Source organism: Plutella xylostella, chromosome 4, assembly GCF_932276165.1.
Source record: "Plutella xylostella chromosome 4, ilPluXylo3.1, whole genome shotgun sequence".
Taxonomy (NCBI): Eukaryota; Metazoa; Arthropoda; class Insecta; order Lepidoptera; family Plutellidae; genus Plutella; species Plutella xylostella.
In genome coordinates, this window is record NC_063984.1 from 8,653,068 (window position 1) to 8,675,221 (window position 22,154).

The following is a 22,154-nucleotide window of genomic DNA, read 5'->3' on the forward strand; positions in this document are numbered from 1 at the left end:
ATTATAGATCATGAAAACTTATTGTAGATACATAAACATAAATATATCTCAGCCAGCACAATGAGTTATTCAAAATTAAATACATTATGCACATTCAGCAAAGCAGATTCTTATTACAACTACAATGTTATCATCAATCTCTATGAAAATATTCTTTCAGTCGATACGTAACTCTCAGGAGTTACAATTAAGAAGAAAACTTACCAATTCCATTAGTTCTATTGTTATGTTTGCGCTCTAGCTTCTGCTTCAGCTTGGTGTGCTGTCGTTGGGCTCTCTCGTCCTTCTGGTAGACGGGCGGAGGTGGGTAGTGTTGCATCGGGTGCGGTGGGATGTGGTAGTGCGGCTGGTACCCGGCCGGGTAGAAGTGCTGCGGCCCACCAGCACCGTTGGCAGGACCCTGGAATGAGACAACATCACTGACATTGAGTACTTGTTTGTCTTCATTATACAGGATAATGATTGGTTAACTTTTTAATAGGATCAAAATTTTATATGCCTCTGTCTTTGAGGAACATGTGAATATAACAATTTAAAATGTAAGCCACATCAATTTCTGTTTACTATTATTAAAATTTGTGCAAACTCAAACATTCAAGATAACAAATAAGCAAGATAAGCATTTATCAATGGATACAGAAACAATAAAAATGTAAAAATACTTAAATAAGTTAAGAAAATTCAATAGTTTGATAATGTAATTTAGATAAGAACAGTTTTTTTAACAGTACCAACCTGCACTTTTTCTTTATCACTGGGAGCATCTCCCTTTTCTTTTGGGGTACCCATTACTTGGGAGATATTTATTTTATTTTCTTTAGAATATTATCAAAGCAAGTTACACGCAGCGCGTCGCGTCACGGCCTCGGCCAGCCACGTACCGCCAACGCGATGATAACGCTAAGGTTGTAGGTAAGCTATTACTTCTCGAACCGATAAAACCCAACAAAATTCAGATTATCAACAAATACGTTTGTTCAGTACTACAGAGTGATACAAACAGAATGGGACGGATTATTTTACAGTATTGTTGTGGGTACATGTGCATGAAATTCACTGAAACGATAAATCAACAACGAAAATGTTTATACAGATGGCGATAGGTCGATTCATCGGATTTGTGGCAAAATATTGAATCGCTCCGAAAAATCGTAAACAGGATTTATAAAACCTGTGAGTCCAGTTTGGTTTTATTAAGATTACTGCCTTTTAAGAACAACTTGCGCGTTTTATTTTGAACACAAAATAAACAAACAGACGCGAATCGCGAACAAACAGAAAACTGATCTGACACTGACAGAACAGAATGCGCTAGTTAAAAGTGACAGCTGTCAGTAAAAAAACAAAAACGTTTTTGCTCCGTAGAATAAGGAGCCAGGTAAATACCGCTGCAGACATAGATTGGGATAGAGGGATTTTCGATAGGGATAGATTTGTTCCCTATTTTGGCGAAAGACTTCAGTGGTGGCGCGGCTCTCTCACTGCTAATCTGATTTGGACGGAGTACCTATAATATTTTTGATACGACGTCATTACTCTTTTGTATTTTTCAGTGTGACCAGTTTAAATCTTAATAAAAATGCAGACTTATCCTGGGTTTACTATAGCTAATACCATGCTATTGCTATAGTAAACCCCTTTTAGCCACCTACCTAGGTATACAAGGCGTTGAATTAAATTGTGTAGGCACGTACAGTCGTACAAAGTGAATGAACTCATAAGTTTAGTCTAGTCTTTAGTCGCCGACAAGCAAAGTACCGTCAGCAGAAAACGACCTTGACAGGACAGTGAACTGCAGACACAGGCAAAGCTCTATAGGACGGCCTTATATTTTATGCATAGTTTTTATAGTAAGTGCTATCTTCTGGCTGCTAGCTGGTAGATGTTAACAACCTAGTTTGTCAGCCTACATTAGGCCTTTCTTATTTTATTAGTGTTTACGTAACAGGTAGGTTTTATTAGTATCCATGGCATAAGATATAAGTATTTTGTAGTTCGTGATGCACATGTCGTACTTGTTTGTCCGATTCCGCGTAAAGTCATCATAGGTTGACCGGCAGACAATACAAAACTACCTACCTACCTACCCTCCATAAAACTACATGTGACTAATAATAAAACTAACACTAACTATAATGCTTCCTAGATATCTTTAGGTACTTATACTAGTATTGTAGGATTTTCATCATTTTTATGCATCCATAAATCCAAAATCATGACGAGGGTCAACAAGGGTGATTGCGTTGGAGTTTTGAAAAAAAAGCTTTCAAACGGAAGTTATGATTTACTTATATGTATAGTAATTTATAATATAACTACATACCTACGTACATGTAAGTATTAGTATTATGTAAGCTAGTATACTCACATAACATTTTAACTAAAGGATAGCTTGAACTTCGCAATTAATCACCCACTGACTCACTGTTTGAAAATGTGGGAAATTATTATTGCTATTGTAGGTAACTACTATACTGGTAACAAGTAAGTATACCTACTTTGGTTAAAATATTTTGTGGCACCTAAACTTTTAACCTTAGTATAAGTACTTACTACTTATCTATAAAAATACAAATCCAGCCTAATTAACTATTTATGTATAACTAAATGGTTAAAGTTTTAATAATATTCCTACGGCATATTAGTATAAGTAGTGTAAATAGTACCTATAACTAGCTGGCCCGGCGGCACTTCATACCGCTTATTAACTTCTTACCTTTTAAACCTACCCTGGACTTTCACGAATATTTCAAGACCAAGCAAAAGCTTGATCGGTTCAGCCGTTCTCGAATTTTAAGCACGAACATCAATTATTTTATTTAATTTATATAGATAGATAGAAGAAAGAAGAAGGCAGAAGCACTCACATAGTGGTGCGGCTGGTGCTGCGGCGGCATCTGCTGGTGATGCGGCAGCTGGTGCGGCGGCGGGTGGTGCATCTGGTGCGGGGGGTGGTGCACGATGTAGTGCCGCATGTCGTCCAACACGGGCTGCATCATCGGCGGCATCATCGTGCCGGAGGTGACGACTGGCATGCCGCCTGGAATGTGGGAGAGAGGTGGTTAGAAATTGGTATGGAAGCGGGGTGGGTCGGCTGCATCATGGGCGGCATCGTTAATAAAATAATAATTCAATAAGTACCTACGTTCTATGATTGGAGTGAAAGCGGGGTGGGTCTTTGTGTGGATAGTTTTATTGTACTAAACAAGATTGAATATCCAATTTAGATAGGTACGAAATATTTATTAAGTACCTTCCTTATTTCGAATAAGAAGTTACTAACAATAACGGTCTAAAAATGGTCTTTGTCAGAAACGAGTCCTTCGTATTCTAGGAACCGTTATTAGCAAAATAAATAAACGTCTGGGTCGATATACTTGCGATTACTGCGTATGATATCACCGATTCAATATAACTCAGCATGTTTATTTTATTACATAGAACTTGGATAGAACCTGATAATTTTCAGGGAGAAGTTCACATGAGGCGGTGCAGCGAAGGCGGCGAAGCAATCATAACCCCCCTCCCCACTGACGTGCAACAACAACACCCTCCATCGCCTAGTTACACCAACAAGCGGAACCTTTATTAAATCAAAAGCCTGGGAAATAATGAGCAAAGTTATCATATTTTAATTGGATTGGTGTTGCGCTGCGGCCTTGCACAATAGATTGGTCTGGGGACAAGTTGCCTGCTCGCGTCACGGGCGGGGGGTTTTTGCTTTATTTGGACATGGAGCGTCATCCGTTCCGCTTCTCACTCCCGCGGTATCAATGGACGTGCCTCGGTCAATTCGTAGAACTAACCGACTCGCAGTATAATGCTCTCTTTGTGCGACCATGCATTTTTTGTTTGTTTGTTTTGGTCTGTTTGTAGAGTTCCTAACAGAAATGCCTATGTTTGGAATCACACGTTACACACTGCATAAAATACTGCCAGTATTTTATTAAAAGTTTTTGATAAAATACCTAGACGACCGAATGGCGTAGTGGTTAGTGACCCTGACTACTGAGCCGAAGGTCCCGGGTTCGATTCCCGGCTGGGGCAGATATTTGTTCAAAGACAGATATTTGTACTCGGGTCTTGGGTGTCGATATTTATATTTAGTATCTATCTATCTATGTATTTGTGTAGATATATCAGCTGTCCGACACCCATAACACAGGTTCTGCCTAGCTTGGGGTCGGATGGCCGTGTGTGAGATGTCCCCACATATTTATTTATTTACCTACCTAAGTTATAAGTACTAAACGTGAGTTAGTCAGGTAATTAGGTATTTATAAACTTTCTTAGATATTGAACCTTATACAACTTCAAAATTAAGTTTATTGAATTCATCCGGGACCTGTGGACCTAGGTAGGATAGGTTACCTAGGAGGCATAACTTTCTATTCCCGGACGAGCTCCTGTGCGTGACCATGACCGCGGCCGCTCGAGTGGAACCCTCAAACCTGCATGTCTTGAATTATTTCTGCCACTAGCTACTGCACGTACCTACCTAGCATTGATATAGCAGACACCAGTGCTCATAGTAGTTCATTTAAAATAATCCAGATAAAGAATGATATGTCTACCTACTGTACCTACTATATTTATTTATTTATTTACACACACTTTATATAACTACTCCCCTACATCTAAAGTCAAATGCTACCGTTTAAATATAAAATTTTCTGATGTTCGAAAAGGGGACTCTTTTTGTCTTTGGGGAAGAATAAAGTCAAGAAAATCCTGACTCTCCTGAGCCATCTATTCAAAATTAGGTACAGTCTGAGGCAAAAAAAACCTGACCCTGTTAGGTAGCATTGGCTTTGCACACTAGGGTGTAGTGACTACTAGATACACATTACACATTAGGTAAGTACTACCGTGATATTGTATTCTACCTAGTCCGTTTTCTAGTTACTTTGCTAGGTACCTACATAGTGTATATGTATACCTAGGTACAAACAGAAGAAATGGGTTAACGATTACTTGTGTGCAACAAGTGGATATAAATGACAATAAATCATCCAATAAACATAGCATTTTACAAATGTTTCAGTGAGTTAGTGGCAGTGCGTGGCTATTGTTTTATGGCTGCAGTAAAACACGATGACTATGATAATAAAGCGTGAGATTCATATATGAAAGTACAGAGCGGTTGGTAGCTCAGTCGGGTAAGCGCCCGCTTCTCACGCCAGAGATGCGGGTTCGAATCCCGGCGCTGACATGTACCAACTACCAATGAGTTCTTTTCTGAATTAAAGTACAATGTATACCATCGCTCTTACGGTGAAGGAAAACATCGTGAGGAAACCTGCATATTAAGGTTTAGCACATCTAGATATGTGAACCCATGAACCCACCAACCCGCAGTGGACCGGCGTGGTGGGAAATGGTCCAAGCTTAGGAAGGCAGTTTAGACCTTGGGGATATGCACAAAGGTTCCATTCGAGAGAGCCAGGTGCAGGTATTTACACCCCCACAGAGAATAGAATAGAATATATGAAAGTACCTACGTACTTACCTACTCGTACAAGCCTACAAATTACCTACCTATAGGCCAGACGAGACGTTATTCTACTTTAATATAGCCTAGTAAGTATTTAATAAACTCGAGTAAAAGTTTGAAAACTTTTCGCTTGTGTATTTTATTTTTCATGAAACTTTTTTACTTCGGTTACTTTGGAACTTTCGTTTTTCAATGTTGACCGTGTGGCATATTTCTGGAACACTTTTCAGTTTTCTCTTGGAGAAGGTATGAGTACACCCGATTTTGCGTGGTCCAATGTAGGTTTAAAAGTACCTACCTATAAAGGTAACCATACTATACTTAGGACAAAAATAAAAAGTAGGACTTATAACTTTGTCACTTTCCTATAAAGCTTGATGTTCAGACAATATTATGTAGGTATACTGTATGTAGTAACTGAGGTAGAAGCAGTTCACAATTCTTATCAATACGACTTACCCTAAGCAAGTATAAGCAGAATAAGCAGGCAGAACACGTTAATTAAACTAAAAAAACCCTGATGGACTAGATTTCTACTGTTGCTCAGCAACATATGCGGGTAGTTCAACATATTTGGGAACCCGCATATATTTGTACAGGTGACTTAAATAAAATTCTAGTTAAATGTTTTATTCATGGATATTGAGTATAAGTAAATAAATCAAATAATTTTAAAAGTTATGTCGATTCTAAAGAAACATAAATAACATTGGATATGAAATCTCAGACAGAGTTGAAATTTAAACAAAAAATAATAATGTTTTGGCAGCACTAAAATTAGAATTTGTGCTTTCAGAATCGAGTTAGGTAGGACCTACGGACTACGGTTCTTGTCAATATTGCGGTTATTATGGTTCTACCTTTTTTGGCATAAGTTTTTTTTACCTAATCTCGTATTGCATAGTAACGTTTGGTCAAAGTCTCGTTACGCCTAAAATCGTATGGCATAAATCTCGTTTAGTAAAAAGTTATTTCGCATAACATTGTTTAGCCTAATAATGGTATGGCCAAATCTTGAATAGCCTAATAATGCTATGGCATAGGTTTATACAAAGTAATAATATTCGTTTGGCTTTAACTTTGACGGAGCGTCTCCCTACATAGCGCAAACTGGTGCCTTGTATTGTTTCCGCTGTTTGGAAAACGCTCCGCTCCGCTTCGCTGCGCTCCGCTTTGGTTTTGATGAACATGTGCACCTAACACGCTCCTCCTCGCTTTGCTCGTCGTCGCACCTATTTATAGGTTTCGATCTCATGGGATTTGTAATAATTATACTGGTCGTTAACTTTCGATTTTTTGATCATACAATATCGTGATTTTCGGGATGTAGGAGAAAAATACCACAATTTGTACATTTACTACATACTTAATATATTATTTATTAAGATAACATTAGGAGAAACAAGATTATACATAGGTATAGACGAACATAAATTTGAGCAAACGAAACTTAGGTGTTTAAAGATCGTTCCTAAAGAGTTTTAGACGAAACGAGCCTTATGCCACATAAGTCTTGGCAAAGTGATGGTTCGGCCAAAAAAGTTTAGACCATACGAGTTATGCGAAATGAGTTTTGGTCAATAAAGATTATGCCAGATGAGCGGAACCCGGTTATTATTCATACATTGATTAAATATATGAAATATATACTAACAAAACCCATTTACACATTCACACATATACACTTACACTCATACATTAACACACATAGGTACACAGTCATTTACACATATACACAACAAAGCATGCTAAATTATTATAATTTTTTTATTTTCTTTTCATTTTTATGTAATTTTAAAGGTACCTACCTAAAATATAACCTAACTTTAAAAACAAATTAAGTACATAAACATGTAAAAAACGACTACATCCTACCTATATTAGAACAATTCCAAGGAGGGCACTGATACCTGTAATACAGATTATATCTAGTACAGGTATTGGAAGTTTTCCATATCTTAGTACATAAGGGTAATAGTAATACTGTAACTTCTATAATGTTGAATCAATATGTACCTTTACTTGAACAATAAAACTATTTTTATTTTTTATTTTTATTTTATTTAAATAAATACAGGTTGCTGTAAAAAGAGTACTTATAGCTTAAAGGTATACTAAGCCTAAACCTATGTACGTACACTGTTACAGTACAGCATGTTGTTTATCCAAGCCGGAAAATTGTCATTCTGATTTAATTTTCGGCAGCATGTTATATATAGGTATCTAACCTATAACATGCTGCACACGTAGGTTTTGTATAATTAAGTAGAAAAGAGAAGCAACAAGTAGAGACACGCACCGTAGTCAGTGTGCACGGTGCACATATGCGCATGCTGCGGGTGCTGGTGCGGGTGCGGGCACATCTCCTGCGGCACGAAGTACTGCTCGGGCGGGTAGTACTCGCCGTAGTAGGGCTCCCCGCCGCCCTCCGCCACGCCGACGCCCACCATGCTGGGCGCGTCTAGCAGCGCATCGCGCCCCGCGCCCCGCGCCCGCCCCGCGCCCCGCGCAGCGCTCCACGCTCTCGTCCTGCAACAACAGAAACTAGGTTATAGTTGGGGATTATTTAGCCATCTGTACAGAAAGGGGGTGACTACAGAAATGGTTACGGTTAATGCAAAACTAAACTGCAGCGCTAACCACGACTCTATCCCGTTGCAGTAACCGTACCGATTGCGTTCATTCGTTTGCCGATTTATAGAGTCCCTCCCGGACCGCCCAAAGTCTGACTCTGGAAATTCTGGAATCCGCATGGGAAAGCTGATGACCAAGAGGTGAGCGGAGGTAAAAAACTAATAGGCTACAGTTTTGGCAGTTCACTGGTGCAATTCGAATTGGTTGCGACATTCCCTCGGCGTTTACCGAGGCATCCTCGCGTCATGAGCGCATTTGCCTTGTTAATGGGAGCTGTGGCGGCGCCTCACGAGCCGTGCGTGGATGCGCGCGCTATCTGTGTCAACTGAGATTTCCAAGGAGCACCTCATGTCTAGTCGTTGCGAAAACGCTCACGACTTGCCGAGTAATTCCTATTTGGCCTACCAAGGACCCACCACCACCTTTTCACCAAGATCTAGCTATCATTATCATTTAAGTATAACTACCCAATAGGTACATGATGACATGATACATGTGTAATGGGTGGCTGATGATGTTTTTGTTTATTATGTATTATTTTTGCTATTCACGTAATAAAAGGTTTTTCCTTACTTCCATTAAAATTACTTAATATTTTAAAAATTAAACGTTGTCTATCCAAATTAATTAATCTTCAACCTTTCTGTAAACATCTCGACCTCTTTTTGGATTTACACGTGCCGAGTCGTATTTCCTCGGCTAGGCAGCATGTTGCTAAACAGAATTAAGTGCTTATTACTACTTAACTAATAAGATAGAAGATACCTACTACCCAGATCACTCAGTTATTAAAAACATCAATTTATGTACCTACTTACTTAACTGCGAAGAGTTAGTAAGATATCCCTTTGAGCATACATCTCTGGTTGTTGTTGCTTGCTTTCCTTATCTAAACAATAGTAAGTGATTGCTTGCGGAATCCGTATGACTTATGTACCTACATAGCATAGCAATTAATTCGATTACTTACCATGATTGTTAACCAATACCTACCCGACTCAGCCCAGAGAAAAAAAATGCACTTTATATGATTAATGAAAGAATGAAGTAAGTTTGTTAATTCCTGGTGTAGTATGCAGGCAGGCTGGAGGGTGCATCAACTTGCATCGTTGCAAACTCTTTTGATAATTTATAGTCAGCGCCGCCACCGAGCCAACTCATTACGTACTTAGGTACTCATATAATACTATGCTCACATTAAACACTTGTTTGCTATTTTATATTAACTAAGTAGTAAGTTATCAATTGATTACCCAAGCTGTGTAATAAGGGGATTTCCCTAAACTACCTATGTAAGTACTTAGGTATAGTTACCACATATACATAGAAACCTACCAAGAGGCGTAGTATCTACCTAACTATATTATAGGCATGGGATTAAGATTTCTTGGAAGATCAAAGTCAAATAAGTAATGTTGACACCGCTTTGTTTCCAGAATCACTTATTGGAGGCGCAGCGGAGCCGAGACGATCACTCATTCGTCGCTCGAAGTCGATCATGCTCAATTGAATAAACGTGGACGCGGCTCGGGCTCCGATGTCCGTTGTTAATACCTAGTTGTTATGTAAATAGGGCGCGGATGACCGGCGGCGGCGGCGGCGCGGGAGTCGGGTCACGGACTACTCCACGTCTCACTTCTCATTCACACAGTATCATCAAATTTACCGTGCCAATCATCATGGGCCTTGTACGTCTATGACAGACGATTTAATTAGTGTCTGGAACACGACCATGCCAATAAACACTGGATAAGAGCACATCCATACGTCTGCGGTTGTTCTCGGAAGGCTCCATGAGAAATTGTATTATGTTTACCATATCAGACAACCGAGGGATCACATCAAATCGACCACAAAACCTTCCAACGGCAACGTAGGAATCGTATTCGCATTAACTTTTCCGCCAGTAGAGATCGTGAGGCGACTTAGCAACGGCTGATCTGAGCCACTGGCGTCACCGCGGCCGACACGCTGCGTCCTTTATGATCTCGGTATCGATCGCCGGAGGATAATTGAAACAAAGCGATATCTGCTGATGACGCGTGGCCGCGCGCACACGCGTCAATCGCCCATTCCATGCGATACGAACAATTCATACACCTACGTACTGTAACAGTAATTAAAAAAGAAAACTCGCACTCAGATAAGGAAATGTTCATGAAAATTTAAACGTGGTTTACTTATTAGTTTGTACCTACTCGAATGTAACAAAAGTAGTGACAGGCCACGTTTTGCTTATCGTTTGGTTTTATTTAGAGATGCCTACGGCAACCGCTGCGGTTAGCAGTTGGTGGGGAAATCCCGTCGAGGCAAATTATATGAATGTGCAAGTTGCTGTTCCGAGAATACTGATCTTGCAAAAAACCAGCATTCTTATGAAATAATCTAATAGGTAAACGCATGCTTATAATACCTACTATTCACAATAAAGTAACACGAACCAAATATAATAAGGTATTGATTAACTTTCTAAAAATGGAGAATAAAGATGGAATATAATAAATTTTCTATTGACATAACGTTGAGGGTTATAATTAGAACATGATAATAAGTAACTATAGAGAGATTTAATCCGAATGGGAGCAAGCAGGCTCCGTCTGGGCGGCGGCGGCGGGCGGGAGCTGTGGGCGGGCGGCGGCGGAGGGCGCCCACGCGCGTACAGAAACAATGTCAATTTTGATTTCAGATGAAATGTGCCCACTTTTTCATGCTTTAGGAAAACTTAGGGGAGTGGGCATGAGACTGAAAGAACGGATGGTCGATTAAATTGACGGTGCTTAATTTGCAGTAAAACAAAGATAAATACTTATGGGCAGGAAGGTACTTATTTATCATTTCATTTTAGCAGTCTTTAGATGAAGGCAGAGTCGGCTTCATAAGGAACTAAGTAAGTAGGTAGTAGTAGGTACTACTTTTATGTACTACCTTCATAAGCCTGCATTATTAAAGAATACAGGGTGGAAAAGAAAGATTATTCTCTTTTGAATGATTATTCGGAAAAATATTCATAGTCTCCGAAAAAGTAGGTAAGTACCTAAGTAAAAGTTAATTTTACCTCTAGCTGCAACGGTTATAAAGTTCATGCTGCTCATCTATAATTTCCACTCTGTAATATCCGTGCTTTCATACATTAGATTAAACTTGGATTAAACATAGTTAGTTACCTAGGTACCTAGAGGATACTCCTGGTTCAGAAGATCCTGAGTAGGTAATGTGTTATGCGTCCTATTTTAATTTTATCTCGTCCGTAGCTAACAAAATACACGGATATTGCGTCACAGTGTAACACGCCGCGCCGTGATCTGGTGTCTACTCTTCCATGTATAGTTATAGTAGGTACCTATCATAATAATATATTTACGCCTGTAACCTCGACTGCTGAAACTAGGTACATTAACTGAGTATAAAGCTCTTACAGGAGTAGTGCGCCGGAAGCGGTGTACACTTGAACTCTGAATGGCCTATTCCTGGATCTGGGCCAATGTGAGCAGCATTGGATTGATTCTTTACGATTTCACTTATCCATGTACAATGAATAATGAGAAATGATGCCTACATTGTAGCTCTGCTAAAACTTATATACTACGAAAACCCAATGATTTCAAAGTTATGTAATGTATAAGTCAATGGGGAAACCTTGCAAGCATTAGCATTTTCAGAAGATAGTGTACAATTACCTCTATTATCTAAGAAGTTTAAAATACTGTTAAGATTGTGGTGACTTGGTGAGTAAGTAGTGAATGAACGGATGTGTGCTAGGTACCTACATGTGTCACGCTGATTGCAGGGTCAGTGGGACAGAGATAAGTTCAGACGAGTGCAGCGGCCGCGCCCCGCACGCACGCTCAGGAATGAGGGACACGAAAGCTTCACTGAGACACAGGTTAACCATACCCAAGCCATAATATGGAGCAGCAACCAGCCTTGGAAGTTTAAGAACCAATGTGCACGCTCCAGTGATCTTGTGAATGCAGCCATGTGCAGGGAAACTATCACAGCTAAGCTGCAATCAATTTCAAAATCCGCGTTTGAAAGAAAATGCTCAAAGGAAACTTCATAAAAGTACTCGTAACTAGGTGTACGCCGTTAGGTACGTGAAACCTTTACAGTTTCCTTTCAAAGCTCTAAATATAGATGTCTCTTGTTCACTTGAATGTTGCCTGAACACAAGCTCCGCTTTGATAAAGTGCTTCAATTTAAAAAGTGTCATAAGCAGAAATTCTCCGAAACGTTAAATACGTATACCGACTTAGGTAAGTATTTTATGTTAACATTAGGATTGTACTTAGTAACTTTCGCAATCAGCAAAGTTGATAACCCCGGTCAGGCCGGTCGAAAACTAAGCGTGGTCATGTTAGGTATTGAAGCAATATCTTGTTTGTTTAAGATTATACCTAATGTAATGTAAAAAAACAATAGTAGATAAGAGTGTCACATGGCGATAGTAGGGGCGGGTCAAGCGTGCCGAGTGCCAACTGCAGAGCAATGACCTAACGAGACAACTCGTTGCCAAATTGTTCTCAGTACCCGTATCATGAAAATTCGAGCTAACGAATAGAATCGAATGCGAGTGCGACTATTGTCAACTTGACAGCACTTTCGAACACTTTTTACCTTTCGAATGAGTTTCGAAAAGAATGACCACAGAGTACATAATATTATTCTGACAATGACCTATGGAATGATAGCTGTCAAACTTTCGCAAATCTGTACACCGCAATACACCGCCATTTTATTGTTGACAGGTTGACAGCACTTTCGAATAGACTATCGAATAGAATGTGCTGCGTTTTTTCCGGATAACTCTACTGATAGTTACTATAAGTACCTAGTAATGTTGTAAATAATACTACCTACTCAGCTATCTAGGTACACGGCTGGTTTAGAATCAAAATGTTATCATTTTGAACACACCGGAAATTAAGATAAATTGTTATGGAACGGGATTCCCCGCTCACTCTACAAACAAGTGTAAACCGTAGATACGTGTCATAGTCGCCACAGAGCACATTATCCATAATCTGTGTGGAATCTGTAACAGCTCGTAAATAACGAATATAATTTTACCGCAGTGATAACGTAAATGGAGCACGAACTATGTCGCATACATTATGTACAGAATGCGCACACGCAACGCAATCACATAAATAAATGCATGGTATACATAGTTGCGCGTAAAAATGCTTTATGTGCATTTACGTACGAAAATACGTTACATTTTTTGTTTTTGCGATAAGTAGGTAAGCAGGTTGGCATTAAATTCAATCAAAATGAATGAATTAAATGATTTCCATCGTATTGTTTGGCAAAGCAATGTAGAACCGAGCTGATAAATTATCACATTCCGGAAGTGCTAATCTCCGATGGGTTCACAAACCCGCCACTTACTTTGCACCCAGTAGGCGCCTCTTCCTGATTAGCTAATAATGGAGTCCTATATTAATTTCAGTCGCCATTGCCAAAAAAAGATAGCGGACCGATGAGATTGAACCTCAGTGTCAGATGGTTGGCTGAGCGCTTATCTGCAGGATACGGAGCCTCTTCCGCCGCCGCGATAGCGCCACCTACGCCCCCCTCGGGGCAGAAAACCAATATGTATAGAAACAGTATTAAGTATCCGTAAAAACATGGAATAGATTCTTCTATGTGTAAATTTTCTAAGTCACTTTTTAAGGTGGGATAGATGATGCAACCAAAAATATTACTTAACTAGTCGTAAGCAATTTCAAATTCAACAACCAGAAATAGTCCATTGTTTGAAACGACAACACGAGACTCGATCTAGACTGGACAGGACGCATAGTTCACCGTATGACTATCAAATCCCCACTAGCAAAGTTTTTGTTAGCCATATCCTCTTTTTCAATGTGACCTAAAGGGGTTTTTGTAGGATACTCCCTGAACGTCACAGTATTTGCCACTGTTGATTGTCCTTAGAGTCAACTCACTTACACTAATGGCTTAAATCAGCCCTGGCAGTCGGCGCTAATGTTCTAACAACCGACGACTGTCCTGGGACTACCCACATTGTGCGGTTTAATTAAAATTGAAACTAAAGTTGATGAGATAAACACGCTTTGGTTTAGATTGCAGTGTAGTGTAATTGGGGATTGTAGGAATGAGTCGGCTTTCTCTGGTGATTGAATGATGCGTGTAAAATGGTGCTTCTGCAATTTGCCGCCGCCGACGAGTCTGTGACTGTGCATGCTCGCTGCTGCACTCCGCTGGTGGCTGTGCGGGGGCGGGCTGCGGGGAGCGCGGGGCAGGCTGCGGGGGACGCGGGGCGGGCAGCGGGCTGACGTCACAGCAGTAACTTTCGCGTGGGAGTTGCACCTGCGCTCTTCTGTGCCTTTACACTTGTAACTCGTGTAATGTAAGCGAATAGTGACTACAAGTGGTTGTAGGAAAATTCTTAATGCAAACTTATTTTCTCCAAAAAGAGGGTTGTTATAAGTTTCAATTGGTAACTTAAGTAGGTAGGTACTTATGTCCGAAATGGAACAACCAATTCGAATGCACTTTATTTTATGATTCACTCCTGCACCTAATGGAATTCGGGACCCGTGTCATCCGTGCCCCTAAAATTCCATTTAAAAGTTATGCTCTTATTAGTCTTATTTATTGTCAATATCGATAGCCTTCTACAAAGCTACCGAAAAACTACTTTTCATTTCAAGATCTAAAGAGACCCACTCAGGTATAGTTATCTAATAATTTTTAAGTAGTCCTACATGAGGGAGGCTAGTTTATTTCTATAATTAACTAGATAACAGTCTAATTTTCAGAGCTACCTATAGGTACCTCATCTACCCACTCAAGTTAAGCTGTTCTGAGAAAAGTGTGGGTGTCTGTCGCTACGAACCAAGAATACTTTATATGAAATGTAGCTATAAATAAATTTATTATTTGTGCAGAGGGTTTTCAGAGGAGCGAACAAGGACTAAACATATATAGAAACAGCCCTAAATTGGTCCATGAAGTCATAATAGTTCGCTTATTAAAATCACACACACATACACCGACTGTTGCTTTTATAATAGTACTTTCCGCGACGCGTATGTGTATAGAAAACGCCTTTGCTATGGCCGCGTGCATAGAACAACTCGGACTCGGGTGTATGTACCCTCGGGAACATAGACCCGAAAACTCAGCAGTCGCCGCAAGGGTCGATTTTTTGTGTGATAATGTCCTTTCGATCGGATCGGATCATGTTAAGTAGTATAAAATGATGTTAATTAAAAACATTTACTTAGCTATAATTACCACGATTACTTAGTTACTGTGTGTGATTGCATTTATGCAGGAAAAGCTGTTCATACCTAATTAACAAACAGAATATAAGTATGTAATCGACCCAGTAAATTATACCAATAAAAGAAATAAATCCGCGTCCAGACGGAAAATTAATTAACAAAGGCCACACATTTGCTGAACTAATGAATGGCGGGTTGATTGAAGTTGCAGCTGAATGTGCGACTGTGTGTTCAGTAGTAGGTGTGTATAGTACAAACAGTGTTGGTGACGCACATCGCCTTCATTGAGACTTCTGCTACACTAGTTTACAGCCGTTTATTTAGGACGCTGAAGCATTTCCTATTCCTACTGTTGGTTCTATTAACAGTGCATTTTGGTGTTTTCATACGCCTAATAGACGAAATACAAATACTGAATTATGGCGATCCCTACGTCCTCATTATTTTTACTCACATATTTCTTATACTTTTACACTGACTTATAAAAATAAGCATCTACATCTACAATATAGTTACTAATTTATTCTTCTGCATGTTTTCCTTTCATCTACTAGATGTAGACACACCACACGTTCTATGTGCAATATCACGTAAATGCATTTGTCGCCTGAACTGAATATGAAACCCGGCAGGGTTGCTAATTGTGAGTATTGTGGTCCGCACAATGCGCTGGACACGCGAGCTCGCAGGGATTGTTATCTGCACCGAGAGTGAGCCGCCATTTGTAATAACAACGTGCATTTTTGTATATCAGATATATACGGGTATTGAAATCGCTGTGGGAAAGCCACAGGCGCCATTTGCCGTTTTAGGATAATGAATATGAATCTGAGTAATAAGATTAAGTACCTATACGTATGATGCCGTACATGCGGCAACTCAGCTGCCACAGTCTAAAAAAATGTTCAGCTTTAATTGCAGTAGGTACGGTACGGTATGGTATTATTGGCACTTTGGCATTTCTTATTAGTTTCAGTAGTGCCATTAGACAATCAAACCAAATGGGAAAATAAAATATGTGACCCAATCAGTACATCAAAGGGTTTTGGTCCACGCGTTTTTTTTTACAAATCCAGCTTCGAGTTTATTAAGATAAGTACACATTTGAAATAAAAAAATATAGGAAATGGCCTATTCATGAAATAGCTAGGTTAAATAAGAGGGAGTTAATGAATCAGTAAGTATCTAAGTACATACATAGACACTATATATACATTATGTAAATTTTTGGTAATAAAAGGTATGCTACTACCTACTTTATTTGGGCGCAACGTCCGCAACGGTCATAATTTAGATTCGTTTGGTAGTCGCGAGTCGCCTGAATGTCAATAAACCAGTTCTTGTTTCTTAGTCACTACCTCATTGTACCTAACTATGATTTATAAACAACACTAAAATAACTAGTTAATCATAAATATGCTTTTTTTACTATGGCAAATTTGTCGGGTCAACTGTAAAGCAGAACCTTTTCAGTTAACGTATAGTATGGTTTACAAGCTTAGTGACACCCACCTATTAAATTATTTAGGAAACTTTAAATACCTACTTATTAATAATGAGATAGGCGTGGGTATTGCGACATACAAGTTTATCTACGGGCGTAGTTAGATAAGCGAAGCACATGCGTTAAATCTCTAATGAAAGTAAAACGACAATTTCAGCACGACAGCAGCTAGACCTTCCTAAATATAGGATAATGATTACGATGCAAGAGTGTCATATAAAACCCATAATAAGTGCAAAATCAAAATACGTCCATAAATGTGACAATTCAAAGGTGAAAATACGATCTCATTATAACCTACTGATGAAAGTTCGGAAATAAAACTAATATTAAATTAGTTCAATTACAAAAAGAACCATGGCGTGACTGCGGAAACCACTTATTTTCGAATAAATAAGGCGACCGTCACGCAACATGCCACCTCAAGTTCACGGCTACAAGCTCGCAGTTCGGCACCACTGGAGGAGAGTGCTGGAGGCACGCGGGGGCAACACCCCCATTCGTTACTGACGACAATCATCATCGAGTAGGCACTCGATTCAATTGAGAATGTCTAAATTTTCGCGACTTGATACAACGCACGCGTACATTTGTTTCATACAAGCAACGTGAGAGCGAGCGAGCGTCCGGTTTTATTGATTTTCTTTCCATCATGGTTATTTCGATAAATCATGTGTTCTTTTATTTTCCAGGAATATAGAAGGTAAGTATTTATTTTATTTAAATATTTATTTGTTACATTACAGAGAGTTATTAACTATTACTATTAAATAAATAAAAAATATTATAGTATTAAAACAAGGTATCACACCAAATTGACTTATCGTAATAATATGTATGTAGGTATAAGTGTTACGATGTGCGCGGAGGTCCCCGGCTGGGCGCCACCTGTTTGATTTGCTAGGGCTTGACCCCGGAAGCTCTAATGCGTTTACGTATGAATGGATCAGTGGGGCGAACGAAACAAACTAACTTACCTCTCCAATGCAACTTATATATACAATAAAACCGACCGACTTAGATAGATAATTAAAAGAATTTTGAATTTTCGTCAGGTGGGTGGATGCCACCTCATCTGTAGCCGTGTAAGCTGAGGCGCGGGCCTTTTCGGTGCTGGACAACTCACACCATTATACATATATTTATATATTCTTAATGTTCTTTTGTTTGTTTCACTTTTAATTTTAATTTCGTTTTTTTTTTGTTCTATTTTTTTGTGTACTTATGTTATTATTATTTTTTGGTGTGTGGTGCTGGACACCGAATAAAGACTTTTTATCTTTTATCTTATCTTTATCTGAAAATGTTACGCCACAAAAGCAAAAAAAAACAGATAGCAAACTAATAGAGTGCTAATAATTGAATAAGACGTTTTCGAACAAACCTACGAGTAAGAGTAGACAGATCAGTCACGATCCGGAGCAGTGTGGAGACTGGCGGTGCATTGTTGCATCATGCAGACTTTCTAACTGCCAGCCGACGTCAACGTGCCATAGGATTTATATCGTCATCGACTTTAATTAAAGTGTCCGTCTGTAGCTGGTTGAAATTGCCCGAGAACTGAGGATGAATTATACACCGCTCGACTCCACATCGAAAACAATACCGTTGTGCAACACTGACAACTTTCAATTTCTACCTTCGATTTTGATTTCATGTTAGTACGAGTATAAATCAGATGAATATGATCTAACTTGTATTTTTATTGGAACGACAAGATGCAAAAATCGACGAGAGGGTTTTAATTCGCTCTGCTATAAGCTTGCCTAAAAAAACTGCGTACATTACATTTTTAGATGCTATAGGTAAGTACCACTCAAATAGTTAAGGAGAAATTTCGCAAGATCACAGTAGTTAAGTATGAGGCAGTATTGGTAAAACTCGGACACTGAATCGTCGATGACGCGTTTCGAATGGAATGTTGATGTAGAATGCATGCGTAGTGCAGCGCTAGTAACTGGACCGCGCGCCGCCACACTCAATACGCAGAGGGACTGCATCCGCTTCGCGCACGTCTTTCGTTTCAGTAGGGCTGCGAACCTTGGATGAAATTCTATATAAGTACTTAGTGGAATGTGAGAATGGAGGAAGAGCGTAGGCAAAGGTAAGAAGTATAATGAATGTGCAAGATATAGAAAGTATTAGAAAGGAATCGACGGCGCGCGTGACCCGCAGACGGCGAGGTGAGCGGCCCGAGCGCCGCCGCCGCCGCTTGCGACACCACGCGGAACTGACGGCCTTCGCTGTCAACCTTTAATAACCCGCTTTTTCGCATACCACGAGCTTAACTACGTGACTGATTCTGCGCAGCGCAGACAGACTACAGAGATAACTTCACTAGATATGCCTAAAGTTATTTTTAAGCTATGTGTAGGTGTATAGGTATTATTATTTAGGGTTATTCGAATAATCGTGGTTCCTATGCCAACCTATGTTAATGTAGCGGGAAGTCGATGAGAGCATATTCTAAATGCAGAAGTGCCTACCCAGTTATTTTGAAACTACGCACGATTCAGAATACTCTACGAAGTTCAAAAGCAGGGTAGGTGCCATTATTATTTCTGCGCAATACCATCTCAAGCGCTTCATAGATCTCGAATAGCCGTGGCCCCTCAATTGTGAGCCAGTCTACGCGGCCGAGGACGGACGGCAGCTGACTCAATAGGGCCCTATGTTGCATTGCAAGCACAAAATGTGTTTTTAAGATTGAACCACACATGAACGTTTTTAACGAGTAGTTCTTATTTGAATAATTAATTTACTTATCCAGCGAATGTATTTTTAATTCACATAAAATATATACCTACATAATAAAAATAATATAAACATAAAATCTACTTTCTTTAGGAACGATTAACTTTGAATAATCAAAGGAATAACTATAAATAATTGTTGCTAACATAGGATGTATGATTCATAATTATGGTCCATGTATGGAACATAAATGAGAAGAACGTGGCTTAGTATATAGGGATCCATTATCGGCATTCTTCCAAGAAATTCTCGCATAGATAAAAGGTTACAATAATATGATAGATACAAAGTTAATGCGATATGGTATCACAATAGCAGCGGATAGAGTTGAGTAAACAAAAGACACGCATCGGGCTCATGATGGCCGGCGCAGCTCGCAGCTCGACAACAGGGATGATTCAGTATTGTCAATGCGAGCTAACAATACACCCTGATAACAAGAACTGGCTGGCCGTATGTTTGTTATCCTCTCATTACTTACTCATTCAACAGACACTAAACATACCGCTGTATCGACTACTAACATCAACATCATCCGGTGATGAAAACAATAAATTTTGAAGTCAATGAAGGCGATCCATGAAAACATAATTTACGTATGAGTGATAAAGTGGATATTCAAGATTGAATCTCCTGAAAGTGCAGTGGCCTCAGGGAGTTGGTGTGATTTAAAATAATTTATTGAGAGCTCTCTATCGACAATAACCGAAAAGCATGTATTATACATTCATTGTTCAGATGTGGTTCCCAAAAATAATAAATTAGTTTCGATATAACACAGAAGCGGCATAATCCACAAGCTAACATAATGTAAATTTTATCTGTGGACTTTGCAGAACCTCAACATTCCATGGAAACAAGTCGCACAAGTATGTGAAGCAGACGAGCGTAATAGCACTAAGTAATAACGAATCGTTGTTCGCCAGAGATTGTCATTGTCAAGTCAGGCAAATGTGAGTACGAGTGCGTGGTGCACTCGCTGCCTGGTCGGCGAGGACAATGAAACGTCGCTGTATCCCGCTGTGAGAAAGCGCGGTTTTCTCGTAGAGTACTCGCAACACGCATACGACATGTTCTAGCATAGTTAAGTAAGAGATCAGTAGTTGGACATTGGCGATGGCGATCTCGAAATACACTAATCTTTTTATTCTAAAAACGGGGGAAATGACCGAGTGAATTTTATGAATGCGGTTTGCTAAAATAAATATGGCACACAATGCCTACGGTGTAATAAGTGCATTAGACCTAATAATAGGTATAATACATATAGTAAATGGATATGATATTATAATAATACACTAGATATGGCATTCGCGTTGCAAAATTAACATAATGGTTAGTAACGCTAGTGAGTTAAGTACATAAATATAGGACAGCATTGCCATTATTACTTAGTCACAACTGTAACTATTTCGAAATACCGAATATCAATAATATTGAACCATATTGGAATTGGGGTAGGTACTTAATCATTTAATAGGGCATGGATGTTCCAGATTTCAAATAAAACGAGGCGCAACTAACGCTGATAATGTTAGCAGCAGAAATTAGTCGTTAATCTTTGTTTACTTAACGCCTATTTATCATCGATCGACTAGAGCGCAGTGGGATTGATAAAGTTGGTAACGTAACAGCACCAGTAATGGACACCTTAAGGATTTTTTACAAATGATTTGGCTGTTACTCGCACAGTTTTTGAGTTAGAATATTGAAAGTTGGTATGAATCGTAGGAATATCTTTCCGTTTAAGATGAATGTACACTAGCTCGATTTAAACTATTGGTATTTCAGGAAATTGTATATTTGTAAAATATGTCCTAAAACCACAGTAATGGACACCCAACCTCCGGTTATGGACACCCAATGTTGGACAGTGATTTTTTATTGGATAAATGTATAAAATATTGTTTTATGCTTATATTATTATAATGGTAACGATGATTAGTAATCATAACCGTTTACACAAACAGGCTTGGTCGCCAGTTACACTATGGGAACCATCAAAGACGGAAAATTTAACTTTCTGAAAAAAAAAGTTTTACAGAAACACAAAAATTTCCAATTCAACATTATAAATTCTGTCCTCCTGCATTTTATTCTGTTCCTGGTTATCATTATGTTCCCCCAGTGGGACAGAGAGCAGACACAACAGTTTTTTATCCCAGACTGTTGACAGCAGCCAGCTTTGCATCGGACCACGTGATTCAAACTTTCCACATATCCATACGATCGAGCGCCGTACGGTCTATTTAGATCGGCCTTGCTTACGCTTGCCCTGCGGATCCCATTCGAGAGCCTGTCTCAAGATTGGGTTTTAGTCTCTACGCAGGGTATGGCTATTCCAACTTCATTTGCGGCGTTTTATGTGTGAACCAACAGGATCTTCATGGCAGCTTTTCCTCAGATCTATGTTGGAGATGATCTCGGGCCAGAAAATCTTTAGGTTCCGCCGGGGACAGCGGTTAATGAATACCTGCAGCATCTGTGTGTCTATGCGTCTTTGTGGTCTACCAGG

The 22,154-nt window shown here is 39.4% G+C and overlaps 1 protein-coding gene across 2 annotated transcripts in view; it reads right to left on the reverse strand.

Annotated features, from left to right (window-relative positions):
• LOC105394932 (fibronectin type-III domain-containing protein 3a) overlaps positions 1-22,154 on the reverse strand; it is a 35,301-nt gene that overhangs the window by 6,444 nt on the left and 6,703 nt on the right. The window contains exons 2-4 of one of the 2 annotated variants that reach the window (XM_038120845.2): positions 7,794-8,023; positions 2,868-3,040; positions 205-400 (exon numbers count right to left, since the gene is read on the reverse strand). In XM_038120845.2, the coding sequence (XP_037976773.2) occupies positions 205-400; positions 2,868-3,040; positions 7,794-7,944 (520 nt within the window). In that variant the 5' untranslated portion in view covers positions 7,945-8,023. Of the gene's footprint in view, positions 1-204; positions 401-735; positions 1,246-2,867; positions 3,041-7,793; positions 8,024-22,154 lie in introns of those variants that run through there. The other variant, XM_038120846.2, reaches the window with a different exon arrangement.